At 42.5% G+C, this 18,629-nt stretch overlaps 1 protein-coding gene across 1 annotated transcript; it reads right to left on the bottom strand.

Annotated features, from left to right (window-relative positions):
- Nucleotides 1–15,489: 15,489 nt before the first annotated feature.
- On the bottom strand, nucleotides 15,490–17,800 carry LOC110720744 (acetylajmalan esterase-like). The gene is made up of 6 exons (XM_021899787.1): nucleotides 17,492–17,800; nucleotides 16,726–16,938; nucleotides 16,300–16,445; nucleotides 15,893–16,166; nucleotides 15,760–15,801; nucleotides 15,490–15,702 (listed from the first exon to the last, which is right to left on the bottom strand). Exons 1-6 carry the CDS (start codon nucleotides 17,751–17,753, stop codon nucleotides 15,581–15,583), a joined length of 1,059 nt encoding a protein of 352 aa, XP_021755479.1. The 5' UTR covers nucleotides 17,754–17,800; the 3' UTR covers nucleotides 15,490–15,580.
- Nucleotides 17,801–18,629: the final 829 nt, after the last annotated feature.

Below are 18,629 nucleotides of genomic sequence, written 5' to 3'. Positions count from 1 at the left end.
CGACTGGTCACGTGTCGCCTGTGACAGGTGTCGCACGGTGACAGGCGACGGCCCGTTACAGGTGTCACCTTGCAGACGGCCGGGAGACTCTCCCGCCCAAATTTGAATTCGGAGGCGACCCTTCGCCTTCTCATTTTGCCTATAAAAGGAAGTGCTGACTTCGGTCATTTTCACATTTGAGAATTTTTGCGAGAACATTCGGACCCCTGAACTTGCTCTGACATTTTCGGACTTTTTCTGCCTACCGCCTGTTCTGACAAGCCGACTGACCCGAACTTTCAGGACTTCATCAACTGTCATCCGTTCAGGTAACTCAGTTCTCTTACTCTTAATTTTCTTTTTATTTTTTGAAATGGCACCATGGAAGCACACGACACGCCCTAAGTTAGTGATCAGCCGGTCACCGGGGACGGCTGAATCTAGGACTAGGAGTGCCGCCTGCCCTTTTCTGGACCCATCTTTGCCCTTTATACAAAGTCCGACTGAATCTGTGTCTATGCAGAACGTGATGGCCAGAACAAAAAAGACTGCTAGAATATCAAACTCAGACGGCTCCTCCCAAAGGGTACTCCTTAGCGAAACATCTGACCAGGCGCCAGATGTGGAACGAGGCGACTGTCAAGCTGACAGTTCTGAGAGAGGGACCAAGGTGTTCCCTTCTCATCTAACCGTGGACATGTCTAATTTACCTTCTGCTCCTTCTAAGGGAGAGGAGGCGGGCCCCTCTAGGAGAGGGGAGGAGTCGTCCTCTTCGGACTCGTCAGGGGACGAGTCCGATTCCAGCTCTTCTGACCATAGTTCTTCTGACTCAGAAGAAAAACATAACCGCCTACAAGAGGCGAGAAGTTCCCATGCAGTGGAGAAGGGGGATAATTGGGCAGAGCCGTCCGCCTCTTACAGAGAGGAAAACACCCCCTACTACTGCAGGGTGCCCCGGGGCCGGATCGCAACCATGCGAGACAACGTGGCGAGCTTTATTGCTAACCACAAAATGGGCCCGGAGTATTTACTGTTTGTGCCGGATCCAGAAGATACTGTCGTCTGGCCGGCTGGTACCAGCTATGGTGACGGCTGTTTTGGCTGCTATGTGGCGGCCATCAAAGCTGGTCTGCGCTTCCCATTACATCCGGCTGTTCAGCGGATTTTAGATGGGTATGATCTGGGGTTATGGCAGTTAGCCCCCAACTCTTGGGTAAACGTACTCGGCTATGTGGCCGGGTGCGAACTGAACGGGGTGGAGCCAAGTTTTGAGGCTTTCGCCCACATGAACTATCTCAGCCGGACCCCTAAGTCGGGAGGTACCGGCTGGTATCAACTAACAAGCCACAGGGGTTACCTCATGACGAGAGGTAAGGCAAACAAATGGAAGGATTGGCGGAACACCTTCCTTATTATCGAGAGTTCAGACACGGAGCTGAACAAACGTTTTAACAAGTGGAACAGGGATCCGCCTCTTCTTGCAGGCGGCCGCAGCATGCCGCCTGTTCCCCCAAAGGCTAAAAGAGAGATCCTAGACAAAGGACTCTTCAAAGTAGAGACTAGGGTGAACTCTACTTCAGGGGTACGAGAGCAAGTACCCCTACACTGCGTCCCGAGCTTCAAGTGGCTCTATGATGAGTACTTCTTGGCCGCCTGTGGCCTCGGCAGTCGGTGCTCTAGAGGTAGCCGGCCTGACGAATACTCTGTTTTTTCACGCCTTGTTTACTTGGGATTTTTACTAACTTTGCTGTTTATTTCTTTCAGCCGACGCCATGAGTAAAATAACAGCATCTAAGACTGCGGCGGCCATGCTGCGGGTTTCGCTAATGAAGCAGTCGTACGCCGACTCCCCCAGCAAGGAGGCACCCTTGGTAAGCTTTGAAAACTCTTCCCCTTTAAGTTGTATTATGCATATACTAACTCTTTTTGTTTTCAGTCTGGCACTCCAAGGGCTTCTTCCTCGCAACAGCCGGACCCCAAGGCCCGGAGAACGACTGTTGCAAGCTCTCCTGGGTCTTCCAGGAAAACAGTGGCGGCTGAGAAGCAGCCGGCCACTTCCTCAAAAACCCAGGCGGGGCCGCCTAGATGTATGGACACTTGCTTGTAAAAACTCACTCTTGCTTCCTTCTTGATTAGGTCTAACTTGTTTTTCCTTTTGCTTAATGCAGCCGGCCCCCAGGGACTTGACTTGGTTGAGGTAGCCAAGTCAATGGTTAAAGTAGTTCCTCCCTCTGACAGGGAGGCGGTCAAGGGTGCCGGCACCCTTGACCTCGATGGAATTTCGGGGATCCTAGCTGAGGTATACCCTTTTGAAGTTCCAGGACGCCTGTTAACCCTTTTGATTGGAAACTGACGCCTGTTTTTCTTTGTACTTAGGCCCTGCTCCGAGTCAACAGCCTTCGCAAGCCGATTGATCGGAAAAACAAAGAGGTAAAGGCCGCAAAGGCTATGGCCGCCTCCAGCTGTGATAAAGCAATGTTTCAAATTGCCCAAAATGAAGTACTGACCATTGATCTTCTTTATTATCAGGCGCAGGCGACCGCCGCTGTTCGGGCTCAGCTAGAGGCGGCCCAAAAGAAGGTTGACGAGCTGGAGGGGACCGTCACCAAATTTAAAGCCGAGCTGAAACCCCTTCGCCAGAAAATGCACTCTTACGAAGCCATGGAGAAATCTTTGGCTAACGTAAAAGAACGCCTGGTGAACCAGGAGAAGAGTCTTACCCAAGAGCTCTCGGACAAGGCCGAGCAAGAAAAACAAGAGCTCGTCCGGGAGATGGTGGAAGACTCCGCCCAAATCCAACGCATGACCTGGGAACGACTGTTCCCCAGTGCCGACTTTGCCTCATGGGAAAGAACGTACCGCCAGTGTTCGGAAATATATAATCAACAGATCCTGGCGGCTGCTGAAGAAGAGGCGATGGACGTTGCGTTGGAGGAGGAAGAGCCGGTTGTGGCGCTTGTGCCACTTGGGGGAAAGGCATCAAAAGATGATGCAGCGAAGGCCGAGTCCAGCAAGAAGAGTGCTGACCAGGCGGCTGCTGCTGATACTGAACTGCCCCCTTCTTAAGCTTTAAGTATATTTTTTTTTTTCCACGGCCTGCGTGCCGTTTGCTTTGTAATTACCCGGCCAGGGGGCCGGGGTTTTGAATATTCTGCTGGTCTTTTATGGCCGGCTCATTTTAATCAAATTTTTTGTTTTTGTTCAAATTTGTCTAAGTATTTGAAATTTGCTCACTAGACAGACTGTTGTGTATGGCCGAACGTTAAGACAGGTACAAATAGTAAGTATGCCGCCTATGCCCCTGGACGACTGGTTGTCTGTTTCCAGGATAGATGATCAGTCGGCCATTTAATCAATCGGTATTCGAACTCTTTATTCAATTTGACCAAGTAAATAGAATTACCAAGTAGCCAAGGAATTTAAGTAGGAAAACAAGCGGCGGGTACCGGTTGTTTCCCTTTATTGCCGATGTTGGCCTCTAATTTGTTATTTGTTAACCTAGCAAGAGTATTGGTTGAGAGCCTTTGTTTATTAAAAACAAGTGGACGACTCGTACCTTTTAGGCTCAGTACTAAGTTTGAGTGACTATTAAGTTAACATAGGAGTTACTTAGTCTTCGTCACAATCTTGATTGAGTAGTAAAGGTATCAGGCGGCGTAGGCCGGCTAGACCCCTTGATTTACCAATGTTTGTTGGCTATTTACTCAATAGGTTATCCAGTAGGAATAGGGGTTCGAGTGCCCTTGTTTGTATAAAACAGGCGGACGACTCAAACTTTTTAGGTTCCGTACCAAATTTGAAGGAGTGACTATGAGTTAACTTTGGAGTTACTCAGTCGCCGTCACTTTTGTTTGAGAAGTAGAGGTACCAGGCGGCGTAGACCGGCTAGACCCCTTGATTCGCCAATGTTTGTTGGCTATTAACTCAATAGGTACCCCCTGCATTTATCCCAAGTAATACAGGCGGTCATCTGACTCAGATGTCAACTGCTACCACTGGTTTGGTTAGTGATAGAGTTATCCTTGTCTCAAAAACGGCTACGTGGTTGCCCTTTGGGACAGTCGTATAGGTGCCGTGTAATTAGTTTATAGAACAATGTTCCACCCAAAAGGGAGCTGCTCTCTGCGACGAATTTCATCCGAATGGATGCCGCCGGACGCCTGCTATAATGTTGGGACAGGTCGGATTAGTTTTTAAAAGTTAGATCAGTTGACTAGGCGCCTGGTCTGATCATTCGGCCAGTGGCCTTGGTATGTTCTTGGTGAACGTATGTGCTAAGTAAAAGAAGGGTAGCCGCCTGTTAGTTACAGGATCGGCCAGGCCCTAAACTTTTTAGCTAAGTATTGTGAGTAAAATACTCGAGGGAGAGTAGCCGACTGTAATGGAACAGACGGCATGCCCCTGTAAAGATAAAGAGTGAAACTCAATGGAGAGTAGCCGACTGTAAAGGTACAGACGGCATGCCCCTCGTATAGTAAGTGCCAACTTTTTTAAGTAGCTCTTTACTTTACATCATTCAAAAGAAATATTTCTTAAGGTTATCTACATTCCAAGTTCGAGGCAACGGTTGTCCGTCTGGTGTTTCCAGACGGTAGGTACCGTCCCTGACTTCCGCATAGATTCGGTAGGGTCCTTCCCAGTTGGGAGTTAGTTTGCCAGACTCGTTAGCCCTACCAACTGCTTCCATTTTTTCTAAGTACAAAGTCCCCTACTTTGAGTGGACGCCTGTGCACTTTTTTGTTGTATGATCTAGTCATTCTCAGGCGGTAGATTTCATGGCGCAAAACAGCATTGCCCCTCTTTTCAGGAAGTGAGTCTAATGCCAGGCGCATAGCTTCCCAGTTTGCCTCTTCGTCATATAGCATTACTCGAAGAGTCGGCTCGTAGTGTTCTATTGGAAGAACAGCTTCTGCACCATAAGTTAGGAGGAATGGAGTTTCTCCAGTCGCCCCTTTTTCAGTCGTCCTAATGGCCCAAAGAACATGTGGTAGTTCATCTGCCCATAGGCCGCCTGCTCGTTCAATTTTTTTCTTGAGACCGTCTGAGATGATTTTATTAAAGGCTTCTACCTGGCCGTTTGCTTGTGGACGGCCGACAGATGCAAAGTAATGTCCAATTCCTTGGTCTCCCAACCAGCTTTTGAGAACAGGCGTCTCAAATTGGGGACCATTATCAAAAACCATAGACATGGGAACCCCGAACCGAGTGATGACGTTTTTCCAAATGAATGAAATTACATCTTTCGTCTTGATTCCCTTTACAGCCTCCGCCTCTACCCATTTAGTGAAGTAGTCAACGGCAACAAGTATATACCTTCTGCCGCCTGTAGCAGGCGTATATGGACCCAGAATGTCCATGCCCCACTTAGCAAACGGTAGTGGGCTGTGAATGGTAGTGAGGTCAGTAGCCGGACGGTGAATTAATTTGCCAAACCTTTGGCACTTGTCACATTTTTTCACCATCTCCATTGCATCTGCTTCCAAAGTAGGCCAAAAGTAGCCCTGCCGCCTTGCCCTTTGAGCAAGCATCCTACCACCTATATGGGAAGCACAGAAACCAGAGTGAAGATCATCTAGTATCTCTCGTCCCTTTTCAGGAGTAACACACTTTAAGAAGGGTTGAAGGTGCCCCCTCTTGTGCAGTTCCCCCTGTATCATTTCAAAACAGGAGGCTCGTTTTTTCAGTGATGCCGCCTGTTGAGGATCATCCGGCAGTGTACCGTTTGTCAGATATGCCCTGATTGAATCCATCCAGGTTGAGCTTCTGTCTAGAATTCCAATAGGATTTTCCTCGATGCTTCTCTTCTCCATTACTTCCCAAAACACAGTTCGAGGAGTATCGGAGGAGGCGGATGATGCTAATTTCGAGAGTGCATCTGCCTGGTTGTTTTCTGATCTCGGTACTTGGATCAGATGGAAATCCTCAAGGGAGCCGACTGCTTGTCGGACCGCCTGTAAATATTTGATCATGGCCGGATGTGTTGCTTCGTATTCGCCATTGTACTGACTCACTATCAGTTGTGAATCAGAACAGGCGTCTATTTTCCTTGCCCCGGCCGCCTTACACATGCGGATCCCGGCTAGTAAAGCTTCATATTCTGCCTCATTGTTTGAAGCCTGGAAACTGAAGCGTAGAGCATACTCGAACCTGTCGCCCTCTGGAGATTGACATACGACGCCTGCTCCACAACCGTTTGAAGTAGAGCTTCCGTCCACATATACCTTCCAGACTTGGTCTGGAACTTGAGAGTCAGGAGGACGAGTCATCTCTACAATAAAGTCAGCAAAGGCTTGCCCCTTCACTGCTTTTCTAGGCTCGAAAGTAACTTCGAGACTCTGCATTTCTATGGCCCATTTGATCATTCGTCCGGAGGACTCCATGGTGGTAAGGGGCCGTTTGATCGGTTGGTCGGTATACACGACGACTCAACTCGGCATTTTTCAGTACGTGACTGACAAAGTAGACCGGAAGTTGACAGCCGTCCCTTTCAGCAAGGAGCACCGCGCTTAACGCATGATCAGAGACGGCCAGGTACATGTAGAGATTTTCCTTGGGCAAAGGGCTGACCAGCCTTGGCAAGGAATGCAAGTGAACCTTTAATTTCTGGAAGGCGGCCTCAGCATCCGGCCCCCATTCAAACCTTGCCTTTTTCTTAATTGCCTGGAAAAAGTATAGGCATTTGTCGCCTGATCGGCTTAGAAATCTTCCCAAGGCCGCCAGACAACCTGTTAACTTCTGAACCTCTCGGACGGTACGAGGCGACTGCATGTCAACGACCGCCTGTACCTTCTCAGGGTTCGCCTCTATTCCTCTCTGGTTGATAAGGAATCCGAGAAATTTCCCAGACTCAACTCCAAATACACATTTCTTGGGATTGAGCATGACATGGTGCCGCCTGAGTGTGGCGAAAGTTTCTCGGAGGTCCGTCAGATGATCTTTCTGAAGTTTAGTCTTAACAATCATATCATCAATGTATGTCTCGACGTTTCTCCCAATCTGATCAAAGAACACTGTGTTTATCATTCGTTGGAATGTAGCCGGGGCATTCTTAAGACCAAACGGCATGACCGTATAACAGTATAATCCCTGATCAGTGACGAAGGCCGTCTTCTCCTGATCTTTCTTCCACAAAGGAATTTGATGAAAACCAGAATAGGCGTCCATAAAACTCATCAAGGCATGGCCGGCTGTTGAGTCGACCAGGTTATCAATTTTGGGCAGAGGGTAACTGTCTTTGGGGCACGCCTTGTTCAAGTCTGTGTAGTCTACACACAGTCGCCAGGTGCCATTCGGCTTTTTAACAAGTACCACATTTGCAACCCAATCTGGGAAGTAACATTGCCGAATGAACCCTGCATCAAGTAATTTTTTGACTTCGGCGGCGGCCGCCTGACCTCTTTCTTCACCATGGTTCCGCTTCTTTTGCCGTACCGGCTTCTTTTTCGGATCCACAGCGAGTTTGTGTACTGCCAGATCAGGACTAATGCCTGGCATTTCATGGACTTCAAATGCAAAGATGTCCTTGTATTCTTTCAACAGGTTGTGAAAGTCATCACCAAGGTTTCTCAGAGTAGTCGTCCCAACTTTGACTGTTCGGTCAGGGCGGGAGTCGTCTAATATCAGGTCCGTATGCTCACCAGCCGGCTGAGGGCGGAACTCATCCGGCCGGTCCTCTGCCAATGATTGCTATTTTCTTGCCTTTCTGGCGGACTCTGTCTGGGACGCCTTTCTTTTTCTGTCGCCTGTTTCTTGAACAGGCGCACTTTCCTTGACATTGTCAAGGTCTGTTTTTTCTCCACTTGACCCAGTGGCCTTAGCAGTGGGTTTGACATCCGAGAGATAGCACTCTCGGGCCATCCTCTGATCTCCCCTTAGGGAGCCGACTGTTCCATTGTCCCTTTCAAACTTAAGCAGCATAAGTGACGGGATTATAACAGCCTTGGCACTATTCAGGGTTGGGCGACCCAGAATCATGTTGTAGGCAGAGAGTTCCTCTACAACTAGGAATCGGACTACCATGTGTCGTCCTTCCCCTTTTTCGCCCAGGCGGACGGGTAGATCAACTCGTCCCAGTGGGTGGACGACTCCTCCTCCAAACCCTATTAAAGGGTGGGAGGCCGGATGTATGCAGTCCGTCTGATATTTCAGTTTTGACAGACATTTGCTGCTGATGAGATCTGAAGAGCTCCCAGTATCTATGAGGATTCGACCAACTCTCTGGTTGGCCACTTTACATTCAATAACGAGAGGGTCGTCATGCGGCCCCCTTATTCCTCCTAGATCCTCTTCAGTGATGACAATCTCAGGAAATGTATATTTGGACGGTCGTTCTTGGTGAACGGAATTTACATCTAACCGCCTTATATTATCTTTGTTGCCCCTAATAGTGGGGCCGCCTCCTGAGAAGCCGCCTGCAATGGTGTAGACGACTGCATCATCAGTATCGGAACTGTCGGCCTGTTGATTCTTTTTGGCCGACTGCTTTTTTGAGGAAGTATTCCCCGTAGATTTCTTGACATAAGTGTCAAGATCACCTTGATCAGCCAAGCGGTCTAGGTACCGCATGAGACTAATGCAGTCGTTGGTGTGATGACCAATGTCATCATGATAAGCACAGATTTTGTCTTGGTTCCGGTTGCTCGCAGAACCCTTCATGGGGAGCGGTTTCTCAATTGAGAGCCGTCCCTTTATTTCTTTTAGGATAAACTGGTTATCCTTGTTAAACACATACTTTGGGGAGTATGGTTTGAATTCCTTTTTCTTCTTGGCCGGCTGTTTAGAGGAATCAGCCGCCCAGACCCCTTTTCTTTTTTCATCTTTGTTGGACGACTGTTTCTGTCGTCCTTCTCTATTGTCGAACCTCTTCCCGTCCGACTGTTTCATTGTACACAGATCAGTCGCCTGTATATAGGCTTCTGCTTCAATCAAGGCCTCTTGAAGAGTCGCCACCCTTTTTCGAACTAAATCAAATTTGAAGGTAGACCCGTCTTTGAGACCTCTAAAAAAGTCAGTATAAGCTACCTCATCCGGTAACCCTTGAATCTGTATTCTCATCAGGTTGAACCGCCTGATGTAGGAACGAAGCCCCTCCTTTTCACCCTGCTGAATTGTTCCCAAATCAAGGGTCGTTTTCTTCGCAGGGATGTTCATTGCAAAGTTGGAGGCAAATAAGTAAGCAAGCGTCCTGAAACTGTTTACACAACCAGTCGGCAGGTTGCCGAACCATTGCTGTGCAATTCCCTTGAGAGTTGCTGGGAAACACTTGCACCAAGTGGGATCATCCAACCCTTGAAGGTACATCAGGTTGGTGAATGCCATCAGATGGTCTTCCGGGTTAGTAGTGCCATCATAGGCGCCTACTAAAACATTTTTTACTTTGGCCGGCTGAGCGGCTTCAGTAATTTCCTTGGAGAAGGCCGACGGCTGTTCACCAAGTCTAAGCAGCCGTAGCTGCCAGTCCATAGGTTGGACGTTTTTTGCTGCAGGTCCACCAAATGGAGGTGGCTGCATAAAATATTGTTGTTGCGGCACAAATGGTAAATTTGGTACCGCCTGCGCACTATGAAAGCCAGACTGACGGGAGGTGCCGCCTGACTGACTCTCATGGTACGACTGAGTTGGCCTCATCGAGGCATTTCGCAAACTGTCCTGAAAATTTGAAGTAGAAGCCGACTCTGATAATCGGTCACTCTTCTTCTGCTCTAGCAGGTGCCGAGCATCTGTGAACGTTTGCTTTGACCCGTCCGCCTGAATATGACGAACCGGTTTCCTATTTCCCGTAGGATAACGGAGTTTTGTGAAATCAAGAGCAGACGGCTCCCGCTTCTTAGATTTAGGATGGGGAGTCGCCTCTCGCCCTTGAACTGGCTTCCTCTTCAGTGAAGTGGAAGGTTTTTTGGCCGCCTGCTCTTTGACTGAAGCAGGCGGTTTTTTGTTGATCAACTCTTGGATCTCTCCCTTGAATCCCCTCATGAAGGTCATGAGTTCGTTCCTTGTGATGGGAGCAGACCCATCAGTCGGCTGTTGCCGAGCAAGCGGTGCGCCTGCTGGCTCGCTTCCTGTTTGAAGATACTCCCGTTCCCTTATTTCAGTATGACGGGTACGGCGGGCCCTTAGGGTCCCGTCTGGAGCTGTATGAGTTTCAACTTCAAATTCACTTTCGGTATCATGGTCCGACTGAACTTGAGGGTCGTCTAGGGGACGCCTCTCTTCTGGGGTCGGTACAGACTTGGATGCCATCTCTGAAGTACTCTCCCCACAGACGGCGCCAAATGTTTCGGGGTTTTCTGATGTCCTGCGGGAGAGCTACAATTCCGAGACTGGAACCGGACGCCTGTACCTGCAAAATAACGGAGACTCCTGAGAGCTCCGCCTCCAACGGTCAAGTTAGTACCTGATTAAGGAGTAATTAATACAGAAATTAAAGTAATAAGGTCTCTCTAGGTGAGAGTATTTAATGTAGGTAATCTGCCTTGCTAGCGAGATCAGCCGGTTATTAGTGTGTTCCGTAATGTTTCTCCTCCGTTCCGTTAATTATTCGGTCCCTGATTAATGAGGATTAATCGAGTATTTATAGCCTTGGGAAGCGTGCAACTCTCTAGGTTTAAGGTAAACCTAGGGCCGATCGGGCTTCTAGACTGAAATGGGCCTTGATGGCCGGTTGTCCCATTTGGCATGGGTGGACACGTGGCGTGTCTTAAGTGGTCCGTGGAGGACGCGTGGCGGAACCTGGTTGGTCCACTTGTCAAACGGCGCTTGGTGGATAAAAATCCCCTAATCAAGATGGGTCTTTAGAAACAAGTTAGATGACCTTGGTACTATAGTCAGAAACAAAGCAAGGCTAGTGGTGCAAGGGTACAATCAACAAGAAGGAATTGACTATGATGAGACGTTTGCACCAGTAGCTAGGCTAGAGGCTATTAGGATTTTAATTGCTTATGCTGCTCACATGAATTTTAAGCTGTTTCAGATGGATGTAAAGACTGCCTTCCTCAATGGATATTTAAAGGAAGAAGTATATGTGGAGCAGCCACCTGGTTTTGAAGATGCACTGTTCCCCCAACATGTGTACAAGTTGGACAAAGCATTATATGGGTTGAAACAAGCTCCGAGGGCTTGGTATGAAAGATTGTCCAATTTCTTGATGGCAAATGATTACAAGAGGGGAACAGTAGACAAGACCTTGTTCATAAGAACCAGGGGGAAACACTTGATTGTAGTACAAATTTATGTTGATGATATTTTATTTGGTGCTACTAATCAGGTTTTATGTGATGAATTTGCTAATCTTATGCAGAGTGAATTTGAAATGAGCATGATGGGAGAACTAGGATTCTTCCTAGGGCTGCAGATTAAGCAAATGGATGATGGAATAATGATCCATCAACAAAAGTACTTAAAAGAGTTGCTGAAAAAATTCGGCATGGAGAACAGCAAAGCTTATGATACACCTGTTCCCCCATCTACAAAATTAGATGCTGATCTTAAGGGAAAAGATGTTGAAGCTTCTCTTTATAGAGGAATGATAGGTTCTCTACTTTACCTAACAGCTAGTAGACCTGACATTGTGTTTTCTGTTGGTTTGTGTGCTAGGTTTCAAAGCAATCCAAAGGAATCTCACTTGAAGGCTGTTAGAAGGATACTTAGGTATCTTGTAGGAACAGCAAATCTGGGACTGTGGTACCCCAAAGGCAGTACCATTGATCTTATTGGATACACAGATGCAGATTATGCTGGTTTCTTAGTTGATAGAAAGAGCACATCAGGTATGGCACACTTTCTTGGCTCTTGTCTAATTTCATGGGGTTCTAAAAAGCAAAATTCAGTGGCCCTATCCACAGCAGAGTCTGAATATATAGCTGCAGCTTCATGCTGTTCCCAGCTACTGTGGATAAGGAACCAGCTGAAAGATTTTGGTGTTATTTATAAAAGTGTTCCTATTTTCTGTGATAACACTAGTGCAATCAATATTTCAAAGAATCCTGTGCAACACTCCAAGACAAAACACATTGAAATAAGACACCATTTTTTAAGAGACAATGTGGAAAAAGGATTGGTGGAGATGTTGTTTTGTAAAAGTGAAGATCAAATTGCTGATATCTTCACAAAGCCTTTGTGTAGAGAGTCTTTTTGTAGGTTAAGAGTCCTTTTAGGTCTAGTTAGATTTTAGGTATTGGCTTCAATTACTTCCTTCAATGATTGGTTAGAATGGTATTCTCTTGTATAGTGTGTGTACATACTTATGTTGATATCTTTCAAGTGTTGTGTAGATGGTTCAAAATCTCAAAAGGATTGAGAATCATTGTTGTAAGAAACAGGTGAAATCAGGCTGAATTGCCAGAAACAGCGTGACATGGTTCTATACAGGTACCAGCAAAGGGAAACAGCAGACCAGCTCTGATATGTCATCCGATAATATCTTTTATTTTCGGAAGATTACTATAAGATATTTCCTTTTGGAAGGAATTTATCTTATTTCAGTTATTTAATCCCATATAAAAGGCAAACATATCATATGCCTTATTTATAGTTGGTTGAGATAATTATGGTAAAAGATAATTACCAAATTTTTGATTTCAATTTTAAAAATATCCTTTACAGTTGCTTTTTATTGGCTCAACTAACTCTTTTCTTTCCTTCTTCTCTCTTTGTGTTTCATTGTTAAAAATATACACTAACCCTTTGTGCAGATCATCAATCATCATCACTCGAAATTCTCTTTCTCTCTCTCGTATGCTTTAAATTCATCATTGTTCATTCGGTTACTGTTCACTCAAGGAACCAGCTCAGTCTCAGGGGGAACATCAGAAGGAAGCATAAATGTCCTTAAGCCCGAAGTTGGAGGAAATTCAGAAAAGTCAGAGTGAAAAGGATGAAATAGAGGTTGTTGGTTATTATGAGGAGACACCCACTGCTAAGACCATGGTACGAAGTAGAGCAACTCAATTAAAGAAGTTCACTGAGAAGGTGCAGGAGGAACAGTCCATTGACGCTGTTCCAGGAACCAAGAGAAAAAGGGTACCAGCAAGAACTTCTTTGCTTGATTGATGTGATGCTAGTTTTGCACTCGTTATGCAACAAGGAGAACAGTTTTGCACTCGTTATGCAACAAGGAGAACATTCTGTATCAGTACATATCTCTCATGCTTTCTTTAAACAAAAAAAAAAAAAAAAAAAAAAAAAAAAAAAAAAATAGAGGAACCAGCAGGTCAGGAAGTGGTTTTGAAACAGATTGGGGAATCACAAGAATATGCTTAGTAATATAATGATTTTGGTTTAAGCAGAGCATGGTGACAAAGATGAAGAGGAATCAGATGATAATACAGAAGATGTTGCAAAGTTTGAGGAGGAGGAAGGGAACGAGAATGATGATGAGGAGTGATGCTGTTTCTGTTCTTGTTTCCTCACCCTCATGTTTATTCTAAAATAACTGATTTTGTTGGTCTGTCTACTTCTCTCCATTCCATGAACTTTCTTTTTGGATGGATTTGGGCTTCTTTGGTTGAACTTTGTTGGCTTGTATGAACTACTAACTCTGCTATGGTATGAACTGTTTGACTAATCTCTTTTTGCAGCATAATGCTTGAATGGTGGTTGATGCCATTGTATGGATAAGCACATTAACTTGTGCACATTGCTTTTACTTGTGGATACTTTTTAATGATGCCAAAAGGGGGAAGTAGTCTGAAGTTGAAGCCTAAGGTTTAGCTAGTTTAGATTGAGTCAGTTTGAGTCTTTTTATTTCGTATTTTCTATTTTCTGTTTAGGGAACCAGTTGGCCTAACTGACTTGTTCCAAAGAGTTTTGAGTCCTTGAAGTTTTTGACGGTTTTCTTTTTGAGCATGTCCACAGGTTCAGGAACTTCAAGAGTTTGTCATCATCAAAAAGGGGGAATTTGTTGAGTCCCTTAGGTTTTGATTGATAGTTTTGAATGATGACAAACAGCTAAGGGAAACAGGTCCTTGAAAGTGTTCGATACAGTTGGGGGAACCAGCTAACATAGAACACTGTTTCCCCAGACAAGTTATTACTTACATGAGTTTTCTTATTGAACTAACTTGTCTTTATACAGGGAACAGTTATATGATAAAAGTGTTATGTACTGGTAGGGAACCAGTATGTACTGTTTCCATGGTTGCTACGTGGTAAAGCAGTCACATACTCTTTATTGTGCATTAACCATGTTACATGTACAGTAGTTGAGTTGATTCCAAGACTTGGAGCATAGAAGCCTTTCGAAGATATTTCGAAGAAAGATTGTTTGCTCATAATAGAAGTATTCAAGGAAGATTCAAGTCTTGAAGATTACATGAAGAAAAGACGATTTATGCTTTAATATGTTATCTAGGTTTTCATGTAATATGCTCCGTAGTATGCTTGCATGTTTGGGTTATATAAGTGCTTAAAAGTATATTGAAGTATGATATGAAATCTGGTACAAAGTTGGAACAGGTTTCATAACATGTTTCAATTCAGGGAACCAGGTCGGGGAACCAGGTTCACTGTACGAGATATTCGAGCTGCCGTTTTGGAAAAAGATTTTACAAAAAGATTTTTTCGAAAAGATTATCTTGAAAATATTTTGTGCAGCTGGAAATAAGATGAAATATTCTTGGTTACCTAAAAACTAGGAGTATTTATCTTAATTGATTCTATCTTTGTGATTAAATCAAATAAGATAAATACTTTCCTAAAATTACAATATATCTTATTCTCTAAGATTGTGTGATTTAAGGAAACTAGGTTTTAGGAATCTAAGCTTATATAAACTCATCTTATTTCACATATTTCGTGTGCCTCTCTAGAAATTAAAGGAGCAATTATTTGAGAGCATATACTTAAGCACTAATCCCATTCATCAAGTCATATACAAGAGCATTCTAGTACTTAAATATTTTCTCTTAATTAGCTTCGTAGAAGTGAGATCAAAGGAGAGTTCTTGATTCTTGTATTGAGTCTTTAACAAAGGGGTTAAAGGCTGGGTGAGTGTTTGTGAGTTCAAACACATTGGGCTTACGAGTGTAAGTCGAGAGCACACTCGGAGTAGAGTGTGGGGTTTGCTGGTTCCCGGAGTAGGGAACAGCAGAGTGTTCTTTGTCTTTGTTTTTCGGAGTAGATTAATAAAGAACTTAGGATAGGAGGACGTAGGCCTGAGTTGGCTGAACCTCGTTAAATTTGTTGTGTTCTTTATTGCTTTGTTTTATTTCGTTAAATTTGTTGTCTTCTTTATTGCTTATTTATATTCCGCTGCGTACGGGAACCAGCACAACTGGTTCCTCACACATAATCCGAAAAGAAGCAAAATTAGCCAACGATTACTTAACACTCAATTCACCCCCCCCCCTCTTGAGTGCCCATTGAACCTTCACTTTTGTTTTTTTCATTATTATTTTCGTGATCAGGGGATTTTGTTTATTACAACAACAATTTAAACAAAAAACTTAAAAGTAAAATGTACTCTGAATTACTTTAAAATAAATAGGTCATGTACAAGTTTACAAAGAAATACTTGAATATTTAAATACTTGTAGATGTTCATTGAAACTAAATGTATCGACAATAATAATATAGTAACTAGATAAACTAAGTAGTAATTAATAGTCTAAACTTGATTAGCGATGCCTTGAACAATTTGCTTGAATATTCCCTTGGCCATCACTCTGTAGGCGTGTTGAGTCATATGAACTCCATCCCAACTAACCAGCTTAGATGGATCACGACAAACTGGAACTCCATTATTTCCACACATTTGAGTGATGTTAAAATTGTATTCGTTGTCACCTATTCCACAACAGGTCTTCTGTACTTCATCCTTCTCAAACCCTGCGTATCGATAATTATATGTATTACGTTTAATAAATTAAACAAAAGGCTAAATAATTGATTACAAGATCAGTATTAGATTATTACTAACCATTTGAAGCAGCATTTTGAAGGAGTCCCTTCAATGCGTTGAAATAATCAGCATAGACAATTGCAACATTCGGGTATTGTATTTTAAGCTCCTTAATAGCTACTTTTAATCGATCGTTTTGAAACATTGCAAATTCATTCAAACCCTTTAAACAATGGAGCTCGTCGTAGTTATTTGAGTCTTTCGTCTTGAAATTGCTTAGATAAATAGGCATGCATCCGATTGCAAAGTTGCCAGGAACTACGACTTTGGTGCCACCAAAACTAATCACTTCCTGCAATATAGTACTTAATTAGTAATCGCCAAATACGAAGTATATTATATAATGAACAATTTATAACTATATTGTTTCCAAAAAAAAAAAAAACAATTTATAACTATAAATAATAGGTTAGTAAAATACCAACCTTCACGGCATTAGTAATGGCTTGAAGTACTTCATCCACCATTTGTTGCACTTCCTCCATTGTTTTTTGTCCAAAGAATGCATAGTTGAAATCGTTGCCTCCGGTTTCAATGATAAACAATGCATTTGCGAGTTTGGCCTTACAATCTACATTATATGAATAAAAAGAATTAGTAACTATTATTTTGATGGACGTTAATATCTTTAACTATTTAATATCAATCGAAAATAATTTAATTTAAATTACATTAAAAGACATCGATCTAACAATATTTAAGCTTATTTAATTTATTTTCTATATTACTACAATTTATGTACTGTGATCAAAGTGACACATGCATACTAAATAACGCAAAATCAATTTGGTATGTACGACTTTTTAATATACGTAGAATTTAATTTAGGATGGAATGAGAAGTTTAGTTACCTTTTGGATTAGGGCAAAGTGAATGAAGGTGAGACTTAAACCAACCCATTTGAACTGATAATGAACTGCTGGTAACCGGCGATGTAATGTTTTTAGCAGCTAAGGTTGAAGTGTCGAGAGCCGTCGATCCCGCAACAGCAAAGTTCACACCATGAGCGAAGTTACCGTCTTTGTTAAGATATGCATCAAGAAAGGGCAACTTGAAGTACCTTGCTGCAATTTATACAAGAAAGAAAATTATTAGTGATCAAGAAAGGGCAACTTAAAGTACCTTGCTGCAATTTATACAAGAAAGAAAATTATTATTAATGATACATATTTGACTATTTGTCCACAAATTCTTTCTTCTAAACTTACTAATCCGTATTTTTATAACAAATTATTTATCCAACAAATTCTTCAATATTTATGGTCTATCGGTATAAAATTTATATCACTATAATTTAATTAATCCATTAAAGATTTGCTTAATTACGTGACTATTTAATTATTTTAAATGGTCTATACTTAATTACTTAATTGTTCTTATGTAGAATGTAGATAGTGTCTTTAATCATATATACTATGTTATAAAAATATAGCATAAATCTAATTCAACAATATTTCTCTGTATTTATAGATCGATACTTTAATTTAAACCTAGCTACGTACGGTCAAAGAAAGAATATACATGCACAAATCAAACCAAGTTATATTGAATCCGAAAAGTATTATAAACATAAAGATGATTAGTTTAGTAATTAATTCAATTAACAAGGAGACGTACCAATAAAATCAATCATGAGAAGACCATTGGAGCAACGACCAGTAGGCGTATGGAAGAAAGTTTGTCCATAAGGAAGTCTTGCAAAGGTTGTATGTTCTCCAATGGGGGATTCACGTATTAAGTTACCGGTGTCCGATATCGAATCACCAAATTGATAGATTGCATCGACTTTCGGTATTTCTTGAGAGAGTGCATTGAGACGTAGAGGAAAGGAAGAGCAAAGAGCGAGAACAACAAAGAACACAAGTTTCATGCTAGCCATAATTTTCTTTCTACTTCGTACTTTTTTTTTTTTTTGGGGGGGGGGGGGGGGGGTTGTGTTGTGAATGACATAGAGAGGGGGAAAGTATGAATTTATAGGATTTAAGGGTAGAACCGTAGAATAATAGGTATCCTAGTCCGTTAATGTTTAGGTTTTACTAACTTGCAACCTAAGAAAAGTCGAAAAGCTATTGCTATTGTATATAGGATTAATGTTTCCTAATTTTGCATATTATACTAATTTTTTAGATTATACAATATCTACTTATTTTCATAAAATATATCTTAAAATCCGGCAATAAATTTTCTGTATGTTCGAATAATTTCTAATCATGTAGTACTTTTAATTAAAAAGTTGTGGACAAAGCACTTAGTAATAGTTTTGTGCAATCTGAATACAAATTATATTTTATAAGATACATATAATCCTTCGTTATTTAAGATATCATTGATTATGTAAGACCGATATATATTATAGGAATAAACTCCACGTACTTTACGTAGTTTCTTTGATAAGAGTTATAAGACGGTATCTATGCTATTTTCATCTGTTACTTTTGAATTAATGGTCACTTAATAACCATATTTGTAAAGCACGAAATAAAAAATATATTACAGAGTACACGTACTTTGTAGTTTTTAGTAGTTCTGGGATACTACAAAGTACCCAGTACAATAAAACAACAGATATCTCCTCCAAAAAAATACGAAGTATAGGATTCATGTTTCCTAAATTTTCGTATAGTACTAATTTTTTAGATATAAAATATCTACTTATTTTCGTAAAATATGTCTTGAAATCCGGCAATAGAATTTCTACAGGTTCGAAATTCTAATCATGTATTGGTACCATAGCTACTTTTAATTAAAAAGTTTT

The sequence above is a fragment of the Chenopodium quinoa genome, unplaced genomic scaffold (genome assembly GCF_001683475.1).
Source record: "Chenopodium quinoa cultivar QQ74 unplaced genomic scaffold, ASM168347v1, whole genome shotgun sequence".
In the NCBI taxonomy this organism is placed as follows: domain Eukaryota; kingdom Viridiplantae; phylum Streptophyta; class Magnoliopsida; order Caryophyllales; family Amaranthaceae; genus Chenopodium; species Chenopodium quinoa.
The sequence above is the reverse complement of the archived record's forward strand: the minus strand, read 5'-3'. Positions and strand labels throughout refer to the sequence as shown.